Raw genomic sequence first — 19,186 nt, 5'->3', positions numbered from 1 at the left:
AGGAGACTCCACAACCTCCCTGGGCAGCCTGTTCCAGTGGTCCGTCACCCTCAGAGTGAAGAAGTTCTTCCTTATGTTCAGAACTGGTGACACTTCTAGTATTAAAACGTGCTTCCTTCTGTAAGGCTCTGGCTTGAGCTCCCATTCATGTTGCCAGACTTAAATCGCTTAAGCTAAAAGTCCCCATGCTGGCTGCCTGTCGTGTGGGCTTGTTGTTTGTTCTTAGAAAGTTTTGGCTGAAATGCTTCAGCCACGTCTGGCGCTGCGTTTCCCACAGTTTCATTTCGCTCGTGTGGGGAGCGTCAGCTCGTCTTGGGGGCTGTTCCGGAGACCGGGCGCAGCAGCTGCCGTCGCGCTCCGGACGAGCCTTTCGCCGGCGCCGTGCTCGGCCCTCCAGCAATCCCGGCCTTCCAACAACCTCAGGCCGCGGGCGCCGGGGAAGGCTCCCCAGGCCCCCGCTCAGCCTCCCGGCGGGCCTCTCTCCACCCGGCCCGCACCTTCCCCCGGCCCCCGGGTGCCCATTGTGCTCTGCAGCCCGGCGCCGGGGCCTCGCCGGAGGGACCCCGGGGCCGCGCCGCAGCCAAGGAAGAGCCCCTTTGGGCGGGCTGCGGGCGAAGGATCGCCCCGGCACAGCTCGCCCCGGCACAGCTCGCCCCGGCGCACCAGCACCCCTGGCCCCCGCCCGACCCCGCTCCCCGCCGGCACCGGGCGGCAGCTCCCGCCCCCGGCCCGGGCCCTGCTCCCGGCGGCGAGCAGACGGGCCGTGAGGCCGCACGGCGAGGCGGAGGGCGGCGGCCCGGGCTGCTTTGCCCTCAGACCCTCACCCCCGGGCATTTGGGAACGCCTCAAAATCGCTGTTTTCTGGGAAGAAACAGGGGGCTGCCTTCCGCTCCGGCCGGGGCGCGGCGGCTCCGCGGGCGGCGAGGCGGGAGTACGCGGCCGCTCTGCCGGGCCCCGCCGCGGCCGCTGCCGGGAGATGTAGTTTGTCGCGCCCTCCCGCCCGGAGCTATGGCCGCCCCGTGAGGTAGGAGACGCGTCCCTGGGGCCTTGCCCCAGCACCCCTCCGCGCCGGGGCGGGACCGGGCAGGAGCGGGGCGGTGTGTGTGTCCGTCCCCGTACCCCCCCCCCCCCCCCCCCGACCCGGCCTGCTCAGCCGGCGCTGCTGCCTGCCCTGCGGCCTGCCCGAGGGCCCGTAGCTCCCCGCGGCCTTCTCCGCCCGCCCTGCCTGCCCGCCGCGGCCTTCCTTTGCCCCTTCGCCCTGCCCGCCCGCTCCCGCCCGGCCTGCCTGGCCCCCGGCCGCCGTGAGCAGGCCGCCAGCCCAGCACACCCTGCCGGGTCGACCTGGCGGCAGTGAGCGGGGGGCCTGCGGCTTGGCAGGACCCTGGGAGGTGGCTGAAGGGATGCGTTGGGAGCCGCCATGGAGTGGTCCGAGTGCCACTGGCATTTCTGGGTTTGAGCTGGGTTTAGTCCAGGCGCCGTGACTGGTAACGTCCCGTCTGCTCTGCTCGTGTTTTCCAGAGTCTGGGGGCACGTGAGGATCTGCCGGAGGAATCACTGATATTTTCGTTTCTGCTTCTTCAGGTATGAAGGACGTAAATGGCTTTATGTTTTTGATGTTCCTTGACCTGGTGTTGGTTTAGGAATTTCTTTACCAGTGACACTGGTATAAACTGAGTGATTGCACGGGTCCTTTTGTGGAGCGATGTCTTGACCCACCTACACGCAGAGGCTGTAAATGTGCACAGGTCTGCATGCTTCTGGCCGACTGTAGCTGCTGTGTCTTGTGGCAGTGGTTTGTGATGGGTTCCTAGCGCAGCAGCTCTGGCTCGCAGTTGCTTCCACTGTATTTCTCTGCAGCCTTTGGGCTGTGCCATATTACTACATTTTCCAATGATCCTTTAGTCTTTTTTCTTTTTTTTTTATTGTGAGGAGGCTTGCTCCTGTCTTGCGGATGCTCAGCCTGATGCGTGACGCAGCAGGTCACACGTGGTGGTGAGTCCCCCAGTGACTGTTCGTGTAGGAAGCGTGCATTGTGCTTCCTGAAATATGTGCATTCAAGAAAGCAACAAGAGACAGATGGAGTGAAACCTCTTTTCTAGGTCAGGACATACCCAGCCATCACTCTGTTTTTAAATGTAGTCAAATAACCCTAGTAGCTCGCTGCTTTCTGAGGCCATGTGCTGGTGACTTCTATAGCTTTTCACAAAGTGTATATAGTAGAGTTGCTTGGAAGTCCTCAGTAGACAAAAGAATATCTCAAGTCCCATTTTGTGGAGTAGATGGAGTTGCTGGCAGGCTGAGTGAGATGTTCAGCCAAGACAGCTCAAGTGGATTTGTCTGTGCCCAGATGCCTGTGTAGATGCTTTCTGGTGCGTGCAGGCCAGTCGATACTCTGCCGCTGCATAAGCAAACAATGGCGTGAGTGGCTGGGCTGTGATGCGGTTGCTGTGGTGGACTGGAGCTGTAATTGAGTGGCCGAGAGACCTGGATTCCATTCTGCGCTCCACCACAGACTTCCCATCTGACTGAGGCCAGACTCCTTAGTCTCTCTGGGGTGGTCCGTGTTGCACAACACAGCGCTGCGCAGAGGTCCCGGGGCTGGTTATCAGCTGAAGTCTAGCCCTGGGACCTGGTGCAGCTCTCCATGGGAGCTCTTCAGCCCTGCTGAGGACACGAGCTTCTCGGGCTGCGTCGGTGACCCTGTCTGCCTGCTCTGGACCCAGCAGACCTCACAGCGTTTGTAGGTAGCGGAGGATTGCTGGTACAGTGCTGAGGTGTGCGATAGGGGCAGACCCTCCCGTCCTTTCCCATCTGCAGTAGCTTGATCGGCTTCACAGAGGAGGTCGGAGTGTAAATAGGCTAGTGATTGTGAGATTGCAATCACAGTGAAGGCGGCCACCGGTACGTGTGAGAGTGGTATCGTTTTATCCCTGCCCTGCACAGGAGTCTACAAGTACGTGATTATGGAGCGTCTGTCACGGAGTCTCTGGCAGGGCTTCAGGCAGAGCCCAGTGCTCCTGTTTCTTTCTCACGTGGCTCAACACGAGACCTCCTTGCTTGTGAGTGAAGGAAATAGTGACCTTCCATGGGGCCCAGTCTCCGTTCCCAGTAGCGCTGTGTTTGTTAAGGGAGCTTGCATTTTCCTGGGGAACGAACAATGCCTGACTGTAGATGTGTTCTGAACTCCTATCTGTGCCTTATCTGCCTCTGAAAAGGCAAACATGAAACTTCAGCTGTTTATTTGCATGAATGCTTTTAAGATACCACAACCTTGAAAGTACAATGTCTGAGCTTTTTACTTCTGAATTGACGACCTCAGCACTAACAAATGTTGTTTTTCAAATGTGAAGTGAATCCTGCCTTTTTCTCTCCTCTTCCCACTTTCTTCTCCCTGCCCCATGCACCAGCTGCACCCGTTTTTTTCTGTCCTGGGGTTTCAGCTGTGTTTAATAAGGTCTGTATCAAGATGGAGAGTGGAACGGAAGAGTCGAGAGATGAAATGGGGAGAAGTGCTTGACAGCAGCAGGCTGGTGGCACAGGATGTGGGAATGCAACATGGGGAGAGCGGTGGCTTCCCCACTCAGTTCCAGCCGCAGAAGACACTGCTGCAGAGGACAGACCATCAGAAGTGTCAGCTCTCACAGGAAGTGTTTTGGATCGAAACACCGCTCTTCAGAACAAAGGGAGAATTTCTTTACTTCCCGTTCTTTGTGACTTCAGTGCAGCTACTCCTGGTGGATACACAATTCAGGCACATTCAGGCTCATGTCTCAGCAAAGCAGAAATGTTTCAGAAGTGTTGTGCTGAATGCTTAAACGATCGACTTGCAACCAAGAGCATTCACAGGAGTGTGCGCTGAGTAACACGTTATACGCTGCTTCTCACTGGTGGGACAGTACCCTGCAATCAGACGCCACAGATGGGCTCGCATAACGTTTGCTGAGTCTAAAACTTTTTCTGTACGTAAAAAATCACTAAAACCCCATTTTCAGCATCACATGCCAGATGCCAGCCTGTCTTTGAATGGTGAATTCTTGCCTTTTTACAACATGTTGCAGAATTGATTCCGACTGAAACACAGGATTTACAGCAATTTGGGAGAAGAGTGAAGACTGTATCTGATGAAACCCCCACCCAAGTCTGCGCTCTGAGATGAGGCCACCCCAGCTGGGCAGTGCAGTCCCTTCAGGTCAGGCCAGGCTTGTGTAACTTGGGTTTCATTGAGAAGCATATAGCCACCTGGACCATGCATTGAGAATCAGATTCTTCTCTGATGTGGGAATTTTGTTGTAACCATCTGGCAGGGGACTTCAAACCTTAATTGTCGCTGAAATTCTGGAGGAAACATCAGAAGTTAAAATGATTTTTTTTTTTGGAGGTGTAAAACCATTGACTCGTTAGTTCACAGATGCCCTGACATTTTGTCAACAGGAGAAGGAAGCTGCACAACTCAGGACCAACACATAAATAAATATTCTGTAAATACAGAATGACAAACGAGTTGTCCACGCCACTGCTTGGGTATGGTTCCATCTTGGTAGCAGAGACCTTCGGTGGTGTCTCTCCGTGGGGGCATTTCCAGGGTGGTCTCTGCAGGGTGAGGATTTTACACCTGGGAGAAGAGGAGAAAAGAGGTTGCGCTAGCTGGAGAAATAAGGGCATCTGTGAAGGAGCTGGCTGAGCAATGCAGGAGCTGCAAGAACATCTACTTGACTCCATGTTTCTGAAGAAAGGTCAGGAGCAGGTATTGTGGTGTGGTAGTGGTTTACTCAGCCCAGCTGCTGGTGGAGGTTTGGGCTAACCTGTAGGGCTTCCTCCTGCTTTTTGAACAGTGACTCTGTTGTTACACCTACAGGAAACACATCGAGGGGGTCAGGCAGGGAAACGTGCTTAATTTGAAATCCAGCAGCTGCAGTGGTGTCAGCACTGGTGGAGTAGCAGCAGAGACTGGAGGGCAGCGTTGTGACTCCGTGCCGCAGCCTGCAGCGTCCTCTCGGGCTTTTCCCAGCCCCGAAGTTCAGCTCTGAGATGTACGTCGACTACTGAAGGGAGCTAGTGGTTGATTGGTTCGCTTCTGTATTATTATGGGCTGCATTGGAGAATTTGATTTATTAGTAAATCAGAGAGAACTGGTAAATTATACTAGATGCTATGATTCATCAGGCATTTGGGCTCCAGCAGGGCAGGTGGGCTTAAAAACCACAAGGCTTAAAAACCACTTCTGGGTGCACTTGTGCCTGCTACGTCTCGGACGTCGTTGAGGCGGTGTGATGTGCACACGCGTCAAGCTTTCGAAAGCAGCCGGCATTGTGTTTTCGGTTGGGCAGCTGCCGGGATGTGCTGCACGCTCTGCGCAAGTGTGGCACCTGCCCGGGGCCTGTCAAACCCCTGTCCTTCGGCAGCACGGACACTGCTCCTGTCACTCAGCTCCAAAAAGGCCCGTGTAGGTCATTCCTGAACCGTGTGGCACTGGTATGCTGCCAGGCGCTGCGCTGCGGATGAGCCTGTCAGAGCGGTGCAGCGCGGACATGCTGAGTAGAAACAGACTGGCTAATTTTTTTTTAATTTCTGTTTCCTCAAGATGCTCCTGCACCGGTCCGTGCCTTTAGGAGTGTGACGCTCGTCGGTGTTGGGCGCAGCCTGCTGCGGGACGGGCAGTATCGTCACGCAGCCAAGATGGTGGCGTTTAACTGGAAGGTGAGGATGTTTCACATTCATAAAGTGGTGAATTTCTGCTCGTCCAGGCAGATGCATGTAAGATGGGGTTGGGTGGGTCCTGTGTTTGAAGATGGTTTCCTTGCCTAGGTGCAGGTAGTTTAACCACCATGCTCTCTGCACCTCAGGGACAGAGGACTTGGTGTTGAGGCCTCACACTTTAGACCTGAGCACAGTGCTGGTAGGCAAGCTCTGCTCTGTTTGCCTCTGCTCCTTCTGGCTTTCCTCTTTTCCAGGCTTTTCTCTGGCTGCTCTTTTCCTCAGCTCCTTTCGTTAGTGGAGGGTGTTTTCTCCACTATGTCTTTTAGTGTATTGGGGCCATAAACTTTCTGCAGGTTATGTGTGTTAGGCACAGAAATGTTTGAGCCAGTACCTCGTGCATTAGCAATTTTAACATGTTAAACCATTAACCAAGAAAGCAATGCTAACCCCAGGCCTTGGCTTTACCTTTCTGGTGTTGCAGAGCTGTGGTTTAAAGGGGTTGCCACTTTTAGTATGTGGGGAGATTGACAGAGAATGATGGGTTTTTTTCAAAATTAGAGGGGAGTGGCCTGATGTCAAAGGTAACAAGCAGCTTGTAGAGATCAGTGTTATAAAAGACCCCCCCCAGAGCCTCTAATTTGTGGACTTTAAGGGGACACACTGATGGTGTATGGATACAAGACTGTTTCTAAATTCCGTAGTTTGGCAGTGGCCAGACAGCTTTATGAGGTGCTGGAATGCCTGTTAAAGGTACATGGGGCTACTGGGAGGCTTGCTGGGGTGAGCTGGCGCTGTGAACCTGCTGTGCACCACTGACAGACTGGACTGATCCTGCTGGCCAGGTGGCTCTTTGAAACAGTGGGCTGGGAAGTTCGTGTACCTTCAGTATCCTTCTGGAATGAACATCTTCCACTGAGTGCCTGTGCCACTCTCATTATATTTGTATTCTGAACTCACAGTGTTGCCCATTTGCATTTTATTTTCCACTCCATGTGCACTTACAGTAGCGTGCTTCTACAACATTGAAATATGTTGTGCAATTTCAGTGGTTCCAGGCATTAGAAACTCCTAAAAGTGAATCATTGGAGGTTGTGGGTTTTTTACTTTTTTTCCAGTTTGAAGACGTTTATCTATACCTTCTAGATCTGGGCAAGTTAATTGCAAAAGTACTGTGGATTAAAATTTCTAGGAGCACAGAAATGTCTTTGTGGGGATCACATCTGATAGCTGATATACATGGATCCGTCACTCACGTGAGACTTGTTCAGAAGCATTTCCACTTTTACAATTATCCAGAGATAGTCAGTTCTTCCCCTTTTTCAGCTCCGGATCGTGCCAATATTCCATTTGCTGTAAACCAAGCAGAAGCAACAAAGACCTGTTCAAAGGGACTTCATATACAAGCTTGAGTGAAGTGAACTTGTTTTTGTCCTTTCCCCTAGATGTTGATCTGCCTGGTCTAAAGTTTTCTACAGACAAAAAAATGTGAACAGAGGAGCATTATCATTGAATAACGCTATTGCTGTAGGAAGCTGTATAGCATCCCTGTAGATTCATTTTTAATTGTCTAAGTGTTCCAGTAACTGCCTAAATATATTATTTTGCATTTCAGGCTTTGGAGAATTTCCCATTGCTGATGTACATTTTGGCAGCTAAAACATTGATTCTTTGCTTAGCGTTTGCTGGAGTAAAAATGTACCAGAGCAAAAAAATTGAAGAAAAACTGAAGAGGGAACGTGAAGAGAAAATGAAAACAGAAGCAGAGAAGAAGGATGATTGAAGAGTCTCTCAGGTATAGAATTTACTCGACATCCTAGTGTTCGATAATGGCACTAGCATGTTCGTCCCATTGTGTTTTGACTTGGATGCATTTGGATTGTGCAATTAGAACCATCACCATTATCTGAGTTCTTGTAATATTTGTCTCTTGCGATGTTTCAGCATATTTGCACACCTGTGTCATGCCCATTCTTTATAGGAATTGCAGTTACCATCGGAAAGTTTGGCAGCCATGGTTTGTGATTTAGGAGATCTTAGCACAGTATTCCTTCTCTGCTGTTAATCTCCTTGAATTTTTACGCCCAACCAATTGCACAGGAAGTCGTGATGCGTAAAGAGATGGTTAAACTGGGAAAAAAAACCATGAGAGGCTGCTGGACAGGATGATGCAGCAAGAAAGACCTCTTGGCCTTAAGTCACATAATTAAGGTAGAAAAGAATCAGCCATTCCATATTAATTAAAACAGGCCAGGTTGTAGATAGTTTAGCTGGAAGGACCAAATCTCATGCCGTGGAACTTCCTGAGGTAACAGAAATGCTACAGGTTATGCTATGTAACATCCATCATATATACTTCACTGAGAAAAATGCACATCTTTCTGTGTAAAAGAGCAAAACGAACATTACAAAATTTCTTAATTGGGTTTTCATTCCTTGTGCTGAATTCCTTCCCTCTGTTTTCAAAGTTTAAGAAATTGTTGCCTTGTAGGATCAAGTCCATGAGCAAGTGAGTACTGCATAGTGCTAAGATTATATTCCCTGACTTGTTTGGTACGTGATTTTTGTATCAGTTCGTTTCACATCCCTGTTCTGAAGCAAAATGGGATTTCTATTCCTGCCTGCTCTTTGTAAGCTCAGTGGGAGTTTGATGTAATGTTACTCTTTATTGAACTAAAAAATTTACTTTCCCCTTTTGAGGTCATCACCTCACAGATAAAGAGAGTTTCAGTTTTTAGAAATGTTTACTAGTTTTGGTTTCAAACCTATCGCTGCTTTATTTTCTTGCAACGAGAATTGGAAATTGTGACTAGAAATGGGGCCCTGGAAATAACCATGGGAACGAAGTGGTTCATTCGCAAAGAAAAAACAGCAAAACCAAAGGTGTTTTTCAGTCTCCTGTTTACATCAGACTGAGGACTTGTCTCTGGGCAGACTTGTGCCATTTTAAACTTTTGTTTTAAATCAGTTTTGCTAGTCACTGGAAAATGCTGTGAGAACAGTTCTTTCTGTTTTTGCAGAATAAGTCAGAGTAAATTGTACGGAGTTTTACTGCTAAACAAACGAGAGGTGGGCTGCCCTGCAAGTGAGCAAGCCTGCCACTTATAATGAGGAGACCATACCGTGCTGTGCTGTGCTGTGCATGCGGCGTTGAGTCCCAGGGAGTTCTGTTCGGCAGAGTCGGTAGCCCAAGGGATGGCTGCACCAGGGTAACGAGCTTATCCCACAAAGCCTCTGTGTCCAGTATGTGGCCTTGATCTTGCTGAATGACTGGCATTACAGCATCTCTGATTTTGCAGAAAATGCCCTACTTGCCCAGTCACCCAGTGCTGCCCGCCGGAGGCCCAGTCCTTCCTAAATTCTGTCATCTCTCGGGCTGTCAGCCGTGTCCTTCTATAATGGGATTGCAAGAAGGGGTGAATTCTCCTACCCTAAAAATGTTCTCCAGTGTCAGCACCGCAGCGCTGTCATTAGCTCCGGTTGCAGCGCGCGACGCGGGCAGGCAGATTTAGCCCGCGTGCTGCCAGTGTATCATGCCTGCTGTTCTCACTGCTGTTTCCCCACCCTGCAGATTTTCTGGCACTTGGCAGCTTGCATGGGATTCCTTTCCGGGGAGAACGAAGCCTTCCCATAAATGAAGGATGTGTCAAAGGAATAAAACCCTCAAGAGTAACATTCGCTTAAACTGTATCTCAACTTTTTATACCCACAGCAAAATATCTAAGCCTCTATTTGTGCAATAAAAAATACTTTGTAAAAAAAAAAGTAATGGCCTTGACTGCTACTTACTCAAATGCTACAGTTAGAGCTGCAGGGGAGTAATTTTGTAAGGATTAGATGCAAGGAGGTGACTGGTTTTAAAGAGAAAAACACTGTGAATCCATCATGGGTGCATACGAGGTTCACGGACAGACAAAAGGAAAAGGGGAGGGCTCTGTGGAGCTGCTTCAGGACAACTGCTTCCTGCACGGGGGTAAATCCGAGACTTGTGAGATCAATGCAAATCACAGTGTCACCTTTGAGGAAGTTTCATGCTGGGAGGTTTACTATATTATTTTGCTATGCACAGTGTCTGATAACGGTATGTCTCTCTATTTACTACTTGGCCAATGAAGCAGAGAGGGTTTTCATTACCACTGCTAGCTATTCCTGCATGTGCAGTAACACCAAATCCTGGACGATAAGCTAACTTGGTCACCATAGGTGAATCAATGGAGTAGATTTTTTTCACAGAAATAAAGCCTTAGGCGTGTGTAGCAGTGCCAACAGGTACCTTTCCCTCCATGTTTCGCTTCTCGTTTCCATTACAAAGCACTTCCTAGATCCTTGTGTCTTCTGGAAGTTAGGGTGAAGCTGAAATCTGGCAGTGGAGCGGGGAGAGGAGGGAAGAGGAGAGGCGCAGGGCCCCTGGGGAAGCCCTGGGAGCACAGCAGGGTGTGGGAGGCCTCCGGGGTGGCTGGCTCCGGCCGAGGGCCCGCTGCGGTCATGCCAGCGCAGGCTGCTGCGGTGTCCGGCTCGCAGGCGCTGCCCCACAAAGTCTGTGTGCGGCCCGTACGGATGATGCTGTTTTGGTTTGGCATGGATAAATGCCAGGTGCCCCCCTAGGTCTATCACTCCCCCTCCTCAACCGGACAGGGGAGAGGAAATATGACGAAAGGCTCGAGGGTCAAGACAAGGACAGGGAGAGATCACTCGGCAATTAGCATCATGGGCAAAACAGGGCCCTCGCTCTCTTGCTGTGCTGGAGTTACTCACTGGGAACTGCACTGATTTTTAAAATCTCACTGCTCATGCGGTCACCTTGGTGACTGGGGGATATAAGTACTGCAGGAGCCCATTCCCGGGGTAGAGCAATATCCTCGTTACGGCAGCTTCAGCGCTGCCAGGCTAGGGAATTCGCAGTGCCGTTGCAAACCAGCAGTTTCCTTTGTGGTCTCTGCGGTCATCTGTCTATGCAAAGGTGGAGTTGAATGGTAAATGAATTAAATGGCTCTGCGGTGTTCAGTGAGAATGGAGTCTGCTAACCACCTGTATTAAGCAGCTATTGAGGGACATGCACCGAGGTACTTAGCTACGCCACATGCCCAAATCTTGCAGGAAATTGTCAGGCCTGCGTAGTGTCCACCAGCCTCCGAAATAAGCAATGTCCTGGCTCCGTGCAGTCACCGGTTGCCCCAATCTAGGTTTTTTTAGATGCTTAACCAAGAGTAGATTTTTCTAAACCAATAGTAATAATGAGCTTTAAATTTTTTTTTTAACTGAAAGCAGAGGTATTCTCCACTTTAAGACAGTTGCTTTGTGAGCAGAATCGAAGGGGTACACAATCTGCCTTTAAAGCAAGTCATTTAGCGTCAAAGCAATTTGGCACCGATTTGGCACCATTTAGCACCCGAACCGATCAAGACTGGCATTAAAATCTGGGGGCCCTACCTTGCCAGGCATGTGCAAGAAGGGAATTAACACAAGGAGCCTCTTTTTTGTCCCTGGCTTTGGCGGGGGAGAAAGCAGCTGTGAGGAGCCTCCTCAGAAGTCCTCGAGAATGCCACCTTTTTGCCTCTACGGCCACATCAGTAAACCTCTTTGTACGTGTAAGATTCCAAGCGTGGTCTGACCTGGCTGCTTTTTTCCTTAACTTCAGATTAACGCTACAGCATAGATGACTCCTTGAGCTTGTGATGGGTGTCACAGCAGGCTGATATCCTAGGGTTTCCAAAATAAGAAGAGATCTTATCCATTCCCAGACCTGAACCATTATCTGTTCTCTGACGTATCAGGGTAGTTTTGATCTATGCTATCACTGGATAGGTTACAGCAGGCTTTTTTACCCTTGGACATGCTTTGTGCCACAGTTGCAGCCTTGCACAAGAAAATATGCTGACACTGGGGGGAGACAGCAGCTCAGATTTGTTTCAGTTTCTTGTTCAGAAACCAGCTGGGGACCTCGAAGTCTGGTTTCTTATTGAAAGAAGGATTATATGAGAAGTCCTGGCAAGTTTAAAAGAGGAATAGACAATTCGACTGAGTTTTTACAAGTGAGAGGAGGCAGCAAGGATAGAGAGCCTTGAAGTACTCAGTGTGTAAGAGTGTACAGTTTGTTAGACAGCAGGGGATCTACACTAGATTCTCTTGCAGGTGTTCCCATCCCAGAAAGTGAGCCAGGTCACACTCTTCTGGTGCTTGCAGAGCTACAGTCTCTCCTCCTTCCCCGTTCCATAAAATTATCCTTTTCAAAAAGAGCATTCATGTTGTATAGATGGGCAGCTTAACCTTATGCAGTACCTCACTTGCACAGGTCTTTCACTGTAGGATGTTGTCATTGTCACCAGTGCCAAGTGTTGAAAACCGAGGAAATAAAAGGATTACTGGCTTTTAAATTTGAAGTGTTTGCACCTTTAGGCTTTCTTTTACTTACACATACGTTGTGTGTTTTTAAACAAAAGCCAAATTTTGTGTGTAGTAATAAAGAAAGGAGCTGTTGGGATTTTAAGGGAAAAAAATAAACTCGCACAGGTTCTGAGATTACTTAAGTGGCTGCTGGAATAGGGCTCTTCCAGCCTGAAGTCTGTGGGGTATCTGTGGTCCTTAAAGTGAAAAAAAAAGTGAAGAAACGTTCAACGGGCCTGTTTTCTCATCCATTTTAGACTTTGGCTAAAATGAGCTCAGCTTGATTTTAGTACCTCTGAATACTTTTAGTCTGAAGGCCACGAGACTTTTGCCAGAAACACAGCAGCACTGGTGCTGGAGGAAGGCAGAGCTCCCTGAGCAGCCCCACAGGGCAGGGGCAATTGCTTTGAGCCATTGTGCTGCAAGTCAGGGAGCTAAATATTTTTCAGCTCTTCCAAGAGCCTCACATGCAAACAACTGTTTCCAGCATTTCCTTCCTCAGTTTTCCTCTTGCGGATCAGCAAATCCAGCTGTTTTTTCTTGCTCTTCTCAGTAAAGGCCTTACAAATGTTCCGTCTGGGGTAGAGTCCTTCCCGGTTCTCCTTGATACCAGCTCTCACATGTGACACTCAGTCACCATCTCTGCCTACCCGCTGACTGTCAACCTCCTGGCCTCAACTCTGGCCAAAGAGCACTGCGACAAACTCTCACAGCCCCCTTTCCAGCTCAGTCATGGGAGAAACGGTAGACTGGTGTCAGATGAACTGCTCTTGTTTTAGCCTTCACCAGTTTTTCACAGTCTTTACAAAATTGCTTCCGAAGATGCATCGACTTGCTGCATCCTCTCCCTATTTGTTAACTATGTGTTAACCGCAGTCAAGTTTAGTGAGGAGCTGAGACCTCGCATGAAGGAGCTGACTACCCTGTGACAGCCTTGTGTCTGACATGCTCCCGATTGCGCGGAAAATAAACCTAGCATCACAGCTGTGCAAGTGTGCAACCCACATGAGAATGTGGAGATAGAGCAGGTAAGATTTCTAAAACCTGACTTTATGTTTCCCTGGTGGACATGTGTCAAAAGCCGTTTTCAGATAGTCTGGTTGTAAGTGACTACCTGGTTTGGGGACTCAGAGGTGGCTGGATGTTTACGCACAACCCACGTCACTCCACAGTTTGGCTTTGGCTTTTGAAGCTGGTCTGTCTTGGCTACTGGAGCAAGCCCAGCTTATCATCTAGGCTTAGCTGGACCTTGTCTGGCCTATGTGTGTACCAGTCTCGGGGATAATGAGAGCACCAGCTGGCCCTTCTCCAGATGAGAACAGAAATACATGGTAGTTGCCAGAACAGTTATCCCCATAGCAATGGACTCCTCATATGTTCCTGCAGAGAAAAAGTTTGTTTGGGCACAAACAAGTGATTAGACACGTATCCATGTGTTTCTCCATATGCCATCAATTTCTCCCTCTTTGAACGTGGTGAGAGAGCTGTTGAAAATATCCGTGTGTACCAGCATCAAAGGCTGCCTCACCGTGAGACTCTTTCCAGTCTAGCCAAAGGCTCTTGAGATGGCTGTCACAGCGCAGAGAACGTATATAGCTGCTTCCTGTTGATCACTAGAAACACAGCATGTGTGACTATCATTTTTTATTAGTCTCTTCTTTTCCTGGACTTCCTCATGTTGGTTGGTTTTGCCCTCCAATGCCTCTGCTTCTGATGGTGTGGCACTTTCCCAGTCCTATGGCTCTTTTGATTTGCTAAGACTCATATTCCTCTGGCCGAAACTCAGGCTACTTTTCTGGCTTAGTGTTTGTCATCGATCTGAGAAGGCTTAGAGCTAGCCAACAAGAAATGTCAGACACTGACAGTGAAGTGCAGTTTAAGTCACATGAATGAGACTGACCCTTACATGTATTTATTTTCTAAAACAGTTTTCTTATTTTACCTTTCTTATGTAGAGCATTGTTCCTGTATCCCTCCATCTTTCCTCTGTGCATTCCTCTCCGTACCTCTTCTACACGGTCGCTGCAGAAGGAAATAAGGAGGAACAATTTCACAGAAACAGAGGCTGGGCTTTGACTGATTGTGGGTTGCCTTTCCACTACCTGTCCAACCTTCTCCCCGTTCTCAGGCATGGCACAAAATGGGTCCCACTCTGCCTGTTCGGTCACAGAAGCTCGCACCTTGTGTCCCGTTGTTGCGTCCCTGGCTTGGGCCTCTGTAGGCTCTTGCACCAAGTGCGTTTGTCCTACCTGTACCCTGGGTTGCAGCATGCTATTAGGACAAAAGACTTGAAGACAGGGAAAAAATGTGTTGAGCCAATCGTTACAGGCCTGGTTCATGAGCAGGAGGAAAATAAATGTGTGGGGTTTTTTTTTTTTTTCCGTGAAGATGAGGCTTGGAAAAGCATTTAGAAGTAATTAGTCAATGAGACATCATGAAAATTCAGGTGATTTGCATTCCAGCTAGCTTAGAGTAGGGGGGCATCTGTTACAGCTTTTTCATCAACATACGCATTGTCATCTGCCTCTCCTCTTTATGCAAGGATACTTTAATTGTTTTATTCTAGTGGTGCATTTCAGTCACACAGAGAGAGTCGTGAGTGGGAACAAAGAGATTTGCTTTGACCTCCTGCAGTGGTCAAGTGCACTGAGCCTCACTGCAAGAGCTTTTGCTAGCAAACCTAATAAAATAATAGGTATTTAAAGTCCTACCAAGAAGATATTAGACTCACACATGCTATTTCAAGTGCTCTTGTATAAGGTGCATGCTATTGGGTAACATCCTCCTATTAGCTTGTTTAGTCATATGTTAAAGGAATTGCTCGTCATCCTGAATTACCAGTTGAGTCAGAGCTGTATGAGGCACAATATTTTTCTTTGGTACAAAGGGTTGCAACGTTTTGTATAAAACATGGGTTGTAATTACCCTTCTGCAGCAGCAAAGAGGGAGGGAGGAAGAAAGAAGAGGACTCATCTCAGAAGATTTTATATAAAATACCAAAGATCATTTGATTTCAGACTAGGTTATTTTTCCTGCCCACAGGTTTGCATACACGTTGAATAGGACTGCGTAGAAAAGTTTCGCCAGCCCTCAGCCTCCCAGCGGGAGGCTGGGAAGAGTGAAGGTGCTTAGCGAGGCTTTCCCAGCCCTTCGCAGGGCAAGGATGTTTTTCCCTCGCTCTCTGGGAGATGTGGCACCAAACACTTCCGCTTTCCTCCTGCCAGTGTCCATGAAACCCTTCGTGGAGGAGTCACCCTCGCTTTACCAAAGAATACAAACCAGGGAAGACCGATAAGTTCCTCTGGCACAAATTACTCCCGTTTGGTACTTGCTTGTTGCTAAAATGGATGGAAAGCGGGTCATTCTGTCCTGTGGACTCCACTGTGAGTTAGGGATGGCAGAAGACAGACCCTACCAGGGAAGAAGTGTCGCAATGCGGCCCTAAGCCTGTAGCTGCGTAAGCCATGGCAGCAGAGACTGGCGAGGCTGAGCTGCAGTGAGGCAGCAGCCTGGGACTCCGCTCCATTCAGGTTTGGTCTCCTTCTTCTTCGTGTGAATCCCAAATGGAGCAATGAAGTCATCAGGTTTGTGCTGATTTGACTACAGCGCACTGTTACTTCTCCCCAGTCGTGCAGTGCTGTGTCATCGGATGAAGGTAAACAGTTGTTGGGAAAATGGGTTGTGCATCGTTTGTTTGTGAAGAAAACCAAGCTAGTGTGCAATTACTGCCTATCCTTGCGGTAAAGAGGCACCGGGCCCATTTCTTTCCTCGTGCTGATTTCACCCCACTTCATATTCATCGATATTTAGTAGAGCAATTGCTGCTTCAAGCCAATGGAAAATTATGTTCAGGGACATGATACCAGGATAATAATAACACTCCTGTTCCTCTCCAGTCTCTCTCCTTTTAGCCCCCACTCTTTCTGCCTTGCCTTTGAACCACTCCATTTTCCATTCTCTGCTATATCTGTTTTAGTAAAAAACGAGCGTATGTTTTTGCTGATGAATATGAAGCTGAGAAAGATGGTTACTTTTCTCTGTGTATTCATATCTCAGCTCTAGAGAATTGCATGCCTGGATTCTTCTGAAAGTAGATGAGGCTGCCTTGTTTAGATACCTTTCTGCCATACCAAATTACAATGCTTGTTTAGATGGTTTACACACACAGAAGAAAAACTGCGCAGATTTGCCTCACTGTATGGAAATGTTTTGGTGAAACTGTGAATCATCTCATAACTTATTTCTATTATGTTTTTCTGGGCATAGTTCTCTGTCTTAGAAGTACACAGTAAACACATACCCAGTAACAAGCAACACAGAGAACGTAGATTGGGAGCCACTTTCCAAAAAACAGAAAGCTTTCAATGAACTTGAAAAGCTGCACATTTAAAACTGCTGTGAAGAAATACTACCTTGCATCACTCCTAAATAATCTTTTGAACTCAATTCTGTGAGAATCGTTATATCTCGGTAATGGATGTGATGGATAAATAAAATCTCAAAGGAGGAGTGCCATATTTTATCTTGAGAGACTGAACTCTTCATGCTTTAAAGCCTGAACCGACTACTAATTCTCAGGCTTCAGAAAGGAACTTCCCCTTTGGACAGATTTCTTTTACCTTTCACCGAAATGTTTATTGCTTGTTGGAAGCAAGGTACTTGGTGTAATGAACTACTGAGCTGATATCCACTGTTAACGTCTATATTATGGGAAAGTCACATTAAATTCCTCAGACTTTTTTAAGCCATGGACTCTGCTGTCAGTCATGGTCCAGCATATTCCCTGCTCAGGAGCAGATCTCCCATTTGGGTCAAAGACAGGCCTGACCTGCAGAATTCGTTTTGCAGCCCAGTCTTTCTCAAGATTGAGGGCATTTACATCTGAGGCATGGTCTCAGGGCTCCCATGACAGAGGAATTTATGCAGAAGGATGGCAAAACTGGATCTTAGGCATGCTTTGGCCCATTTTTGTTATAAGGCAAATTAACTGTTGCTTCCCAGCGCAATCGTAATGCATATCAACGTAATCCTGGACTACACCTAAAATGAAAGATTCAGATTTAAAATTATCTCTTTTATTAGTGCTATTTACATGTGTTAATTAAGTTTACAGCCTTTGAAGGAAAGGGCTCAGCAGAGATGGAACAGGGTAACTCATTCAAAACACATTTGAGGCCTGACTGCAGGAAGAACCATTTAAGAAAGTGTGGCAAAGTAGTGGTTCTCCCATCTCTTCACTCTGTTAATCACTATCTTCCATGTGTCTGGGGTCATCTTCACTATTCCTTCAACAATCAAGTCACTGAAGAGGATGCACCTGTAGGAGTGGGTTCTCTCAATAGACCTCAGGGCAAAGTCCTGCCTGTTGTTTATCATAAACCATTTCAAACAGGACCAGGCGACATCCATGGGACAGAGATAGTTGTAAGACGAAGGCACAACAAGAAGTTCATGGCCATTGGCTCTAGCAACTTTGGGACAACACTCAGTGCTGGATGTGTAGGTTGCTGGTGGGGCTGGCAGCAGAGTTCCCGTCTCCGTGCCATCTTTCACCTCCACAGGCATCGGCTGCCTTTTGTCCCTCGTCACAATTACACACTTCCCATAGGAGCTGGTCAGAGAGTCACACAACTCCTGAAAGATCCCGTTCTGCTGGCAGATGGGCAGATCGCCTCTTAATAGCAGTTTCTACCTCCAGGGCACCCACCCTTGGCTGCTGCCAGCGTGAACAATTGTCCATACTGGCCAGCGTGGGCTGGCCTCCTCAGCTGTTCTTTCTCCTGTGACAAGACTTTCCAGAATATCTGTTTCCCCTAAAAAACCAGTGTTGAAACCCTGAAACTGCAGTGTCCTCAGAGCTGTTAAATACTGCAAGCACTGCCTTTTTGAAGCAGCATCAAAGAAGCCCCTGCGAATTACATGTCTGAGGAGCGGGTTTGCAGAGCGCTGCATGCTGGCATCTCAGGGCTCGCGGAGGATGCTCACGGAGCACCACAATGCACCCGTTGCCCTGGCGTTGCCCCGTGGTGTCGCGCCCAGCCGGTGGCAGCACCAGCCAGGGCTTCCAGGTGGCTCATCAAAAGGCGTCTTGGAAAACCAAGGTCCCATCAGGCTGGGTAGGCTGCAACTGTGCAGCTAGCGGCTGCCAGTGAGGATGCTGCTTATCTTGAACATCGTGGTTCCTTGTGTCACAGCACGGAGTGGGTGTATGGGCCCCGTGTGTGGGTGCGGGCCAGCCAGGGACCACCGAGAAGGGTCCAGAGGGGGGTGGATGCGACAGAAGGAACTGCCCAGAGTCAGCACGGAGAGTGAGCCAACACCTGAGCTTTGAGACCCGTGGCAGAAACCACTCCCTCCTTCCCTGGAGAGAGTGTGGCCTCATGGAAGATGTCAACTTGAAATCCCCAGAGTGGAGGAGGGTGCTGAACCCCAGGTGTCTGGTTATGGGGCGAAGAGGACCTCCGGACCCCCCCAGGACCGTCTCTGATGGGCAGGCCCAACCCCAGCAGTGTGCAAGGTGCTGCCTGGCGCCCAACAGCACAGCAGCGTGTGCGAGGTCCACCACGCTCAGCCTGCCCAGCTCCAGGCCTTGGAGGGGGGAAGGAATAAACAATGCCCCAAATATTGCTTCAGGCTGAGATATTTTTAGGAGTAATTTGGTTACTAGAGTTCCCCCAGCTTCCCACTTTGTGCATCCGCTTCTCTATTTTGTGCTGGCCCTGCCGACGAACCCCTGAGGAACCTGTGTTGAGCCCGACACCACCGCCATTGCCCCCTCCAAGGGTGAGCAACACCTTCAGAGAAACATGAGGGATTTTGGGGGAAAAGAAAATTGCTCACATAGTGTTATGTGAACACAGAGGCCGAACTGCAGGTCCGAGCAGAGGCTGGACAGGTGCCACCCTGCTAAGTCAAGCGGCATGGTGAGGGCTGCGGCCGTCCCGGGGAGATGGGAGCTGTCGGGGAAGGTGTGTGCGTGCGTGTGTGCAGCAAGTGTTCAGCCGGGGAAGGCTGTGGAGTGGCAGAAAGCGATGACTGTATTGACCCATCTGGTTTCTTACCCGTCTCTCCTCCTCCCTGCAGATGCACACACAGAATTTTACCGCAG

General features: G+C 49.1%; 2 protein-coding genes across 2 annotated transcripts; one reads left to right on the top strand and one right to left on the bottom strand.

Annotated features, from left to right (window-relative positions):
• Positions 1–902: 902 nt before the first annotated feature.
• SMIM11 (small integral membrane protein 11) lies at positions 903–9,450 on the top strand. Its single transcript, XM_075445829.1, has 5 exons — positions 903–1,024; positions 1,519–1,581; positions 5,582–5,697; positions 7,310–7,489; positions 9,266–9,450. Exons 3-4 carry the CDS (start codon positions 5,677–5,679, stop codon positions 7,475–7,477), a joined length of 189 nt encoding a protein of 62 aa, XP_075301944.1. The 5' UTR covers positions 903–1,024; positions 1,519–1,581; positions 5,582–5,676; the 3' UTR covers positions 7,478–7,489; positions 9,266–9,450.
• A 7,824-nt stretch (positions 9,451–17,274) lies between these two features.
• C1H21orf140 (chromosome 1 C21orf140 homolog) lies at positions 17,275–18,030 on the bottom strand. Its single transcript, XM_009932717.2, is given in 1 exon segment — positions 17,275–18,030. A coding segment is annotated over 1 exon segment (756 nt).
• Positions 18,031–19,186: the final 1,156 nt, after the last annotated feature.

Source organism: Opisthocomus hoazin, chromosome 1 (assembly GCF_030867145.1).
Source record: "Opisthocomus hoazin isolate bOpiHoa1 chromosome 1, bOpiHoa1.hap1, whole genome shotgun sequence".
Lineage (NCBI taxonomy): Eukaryota > Metazoa > Chordata > Aves > Opisthocomiformes > Opisthocomidae > Opisthocomus > Opisthocomus hoazin.
The sequence above is the reverse complement of the archived record's forward strand: the minus strand, read 5'-3'. Positions and strand labels throughout refer to the sequence as shown.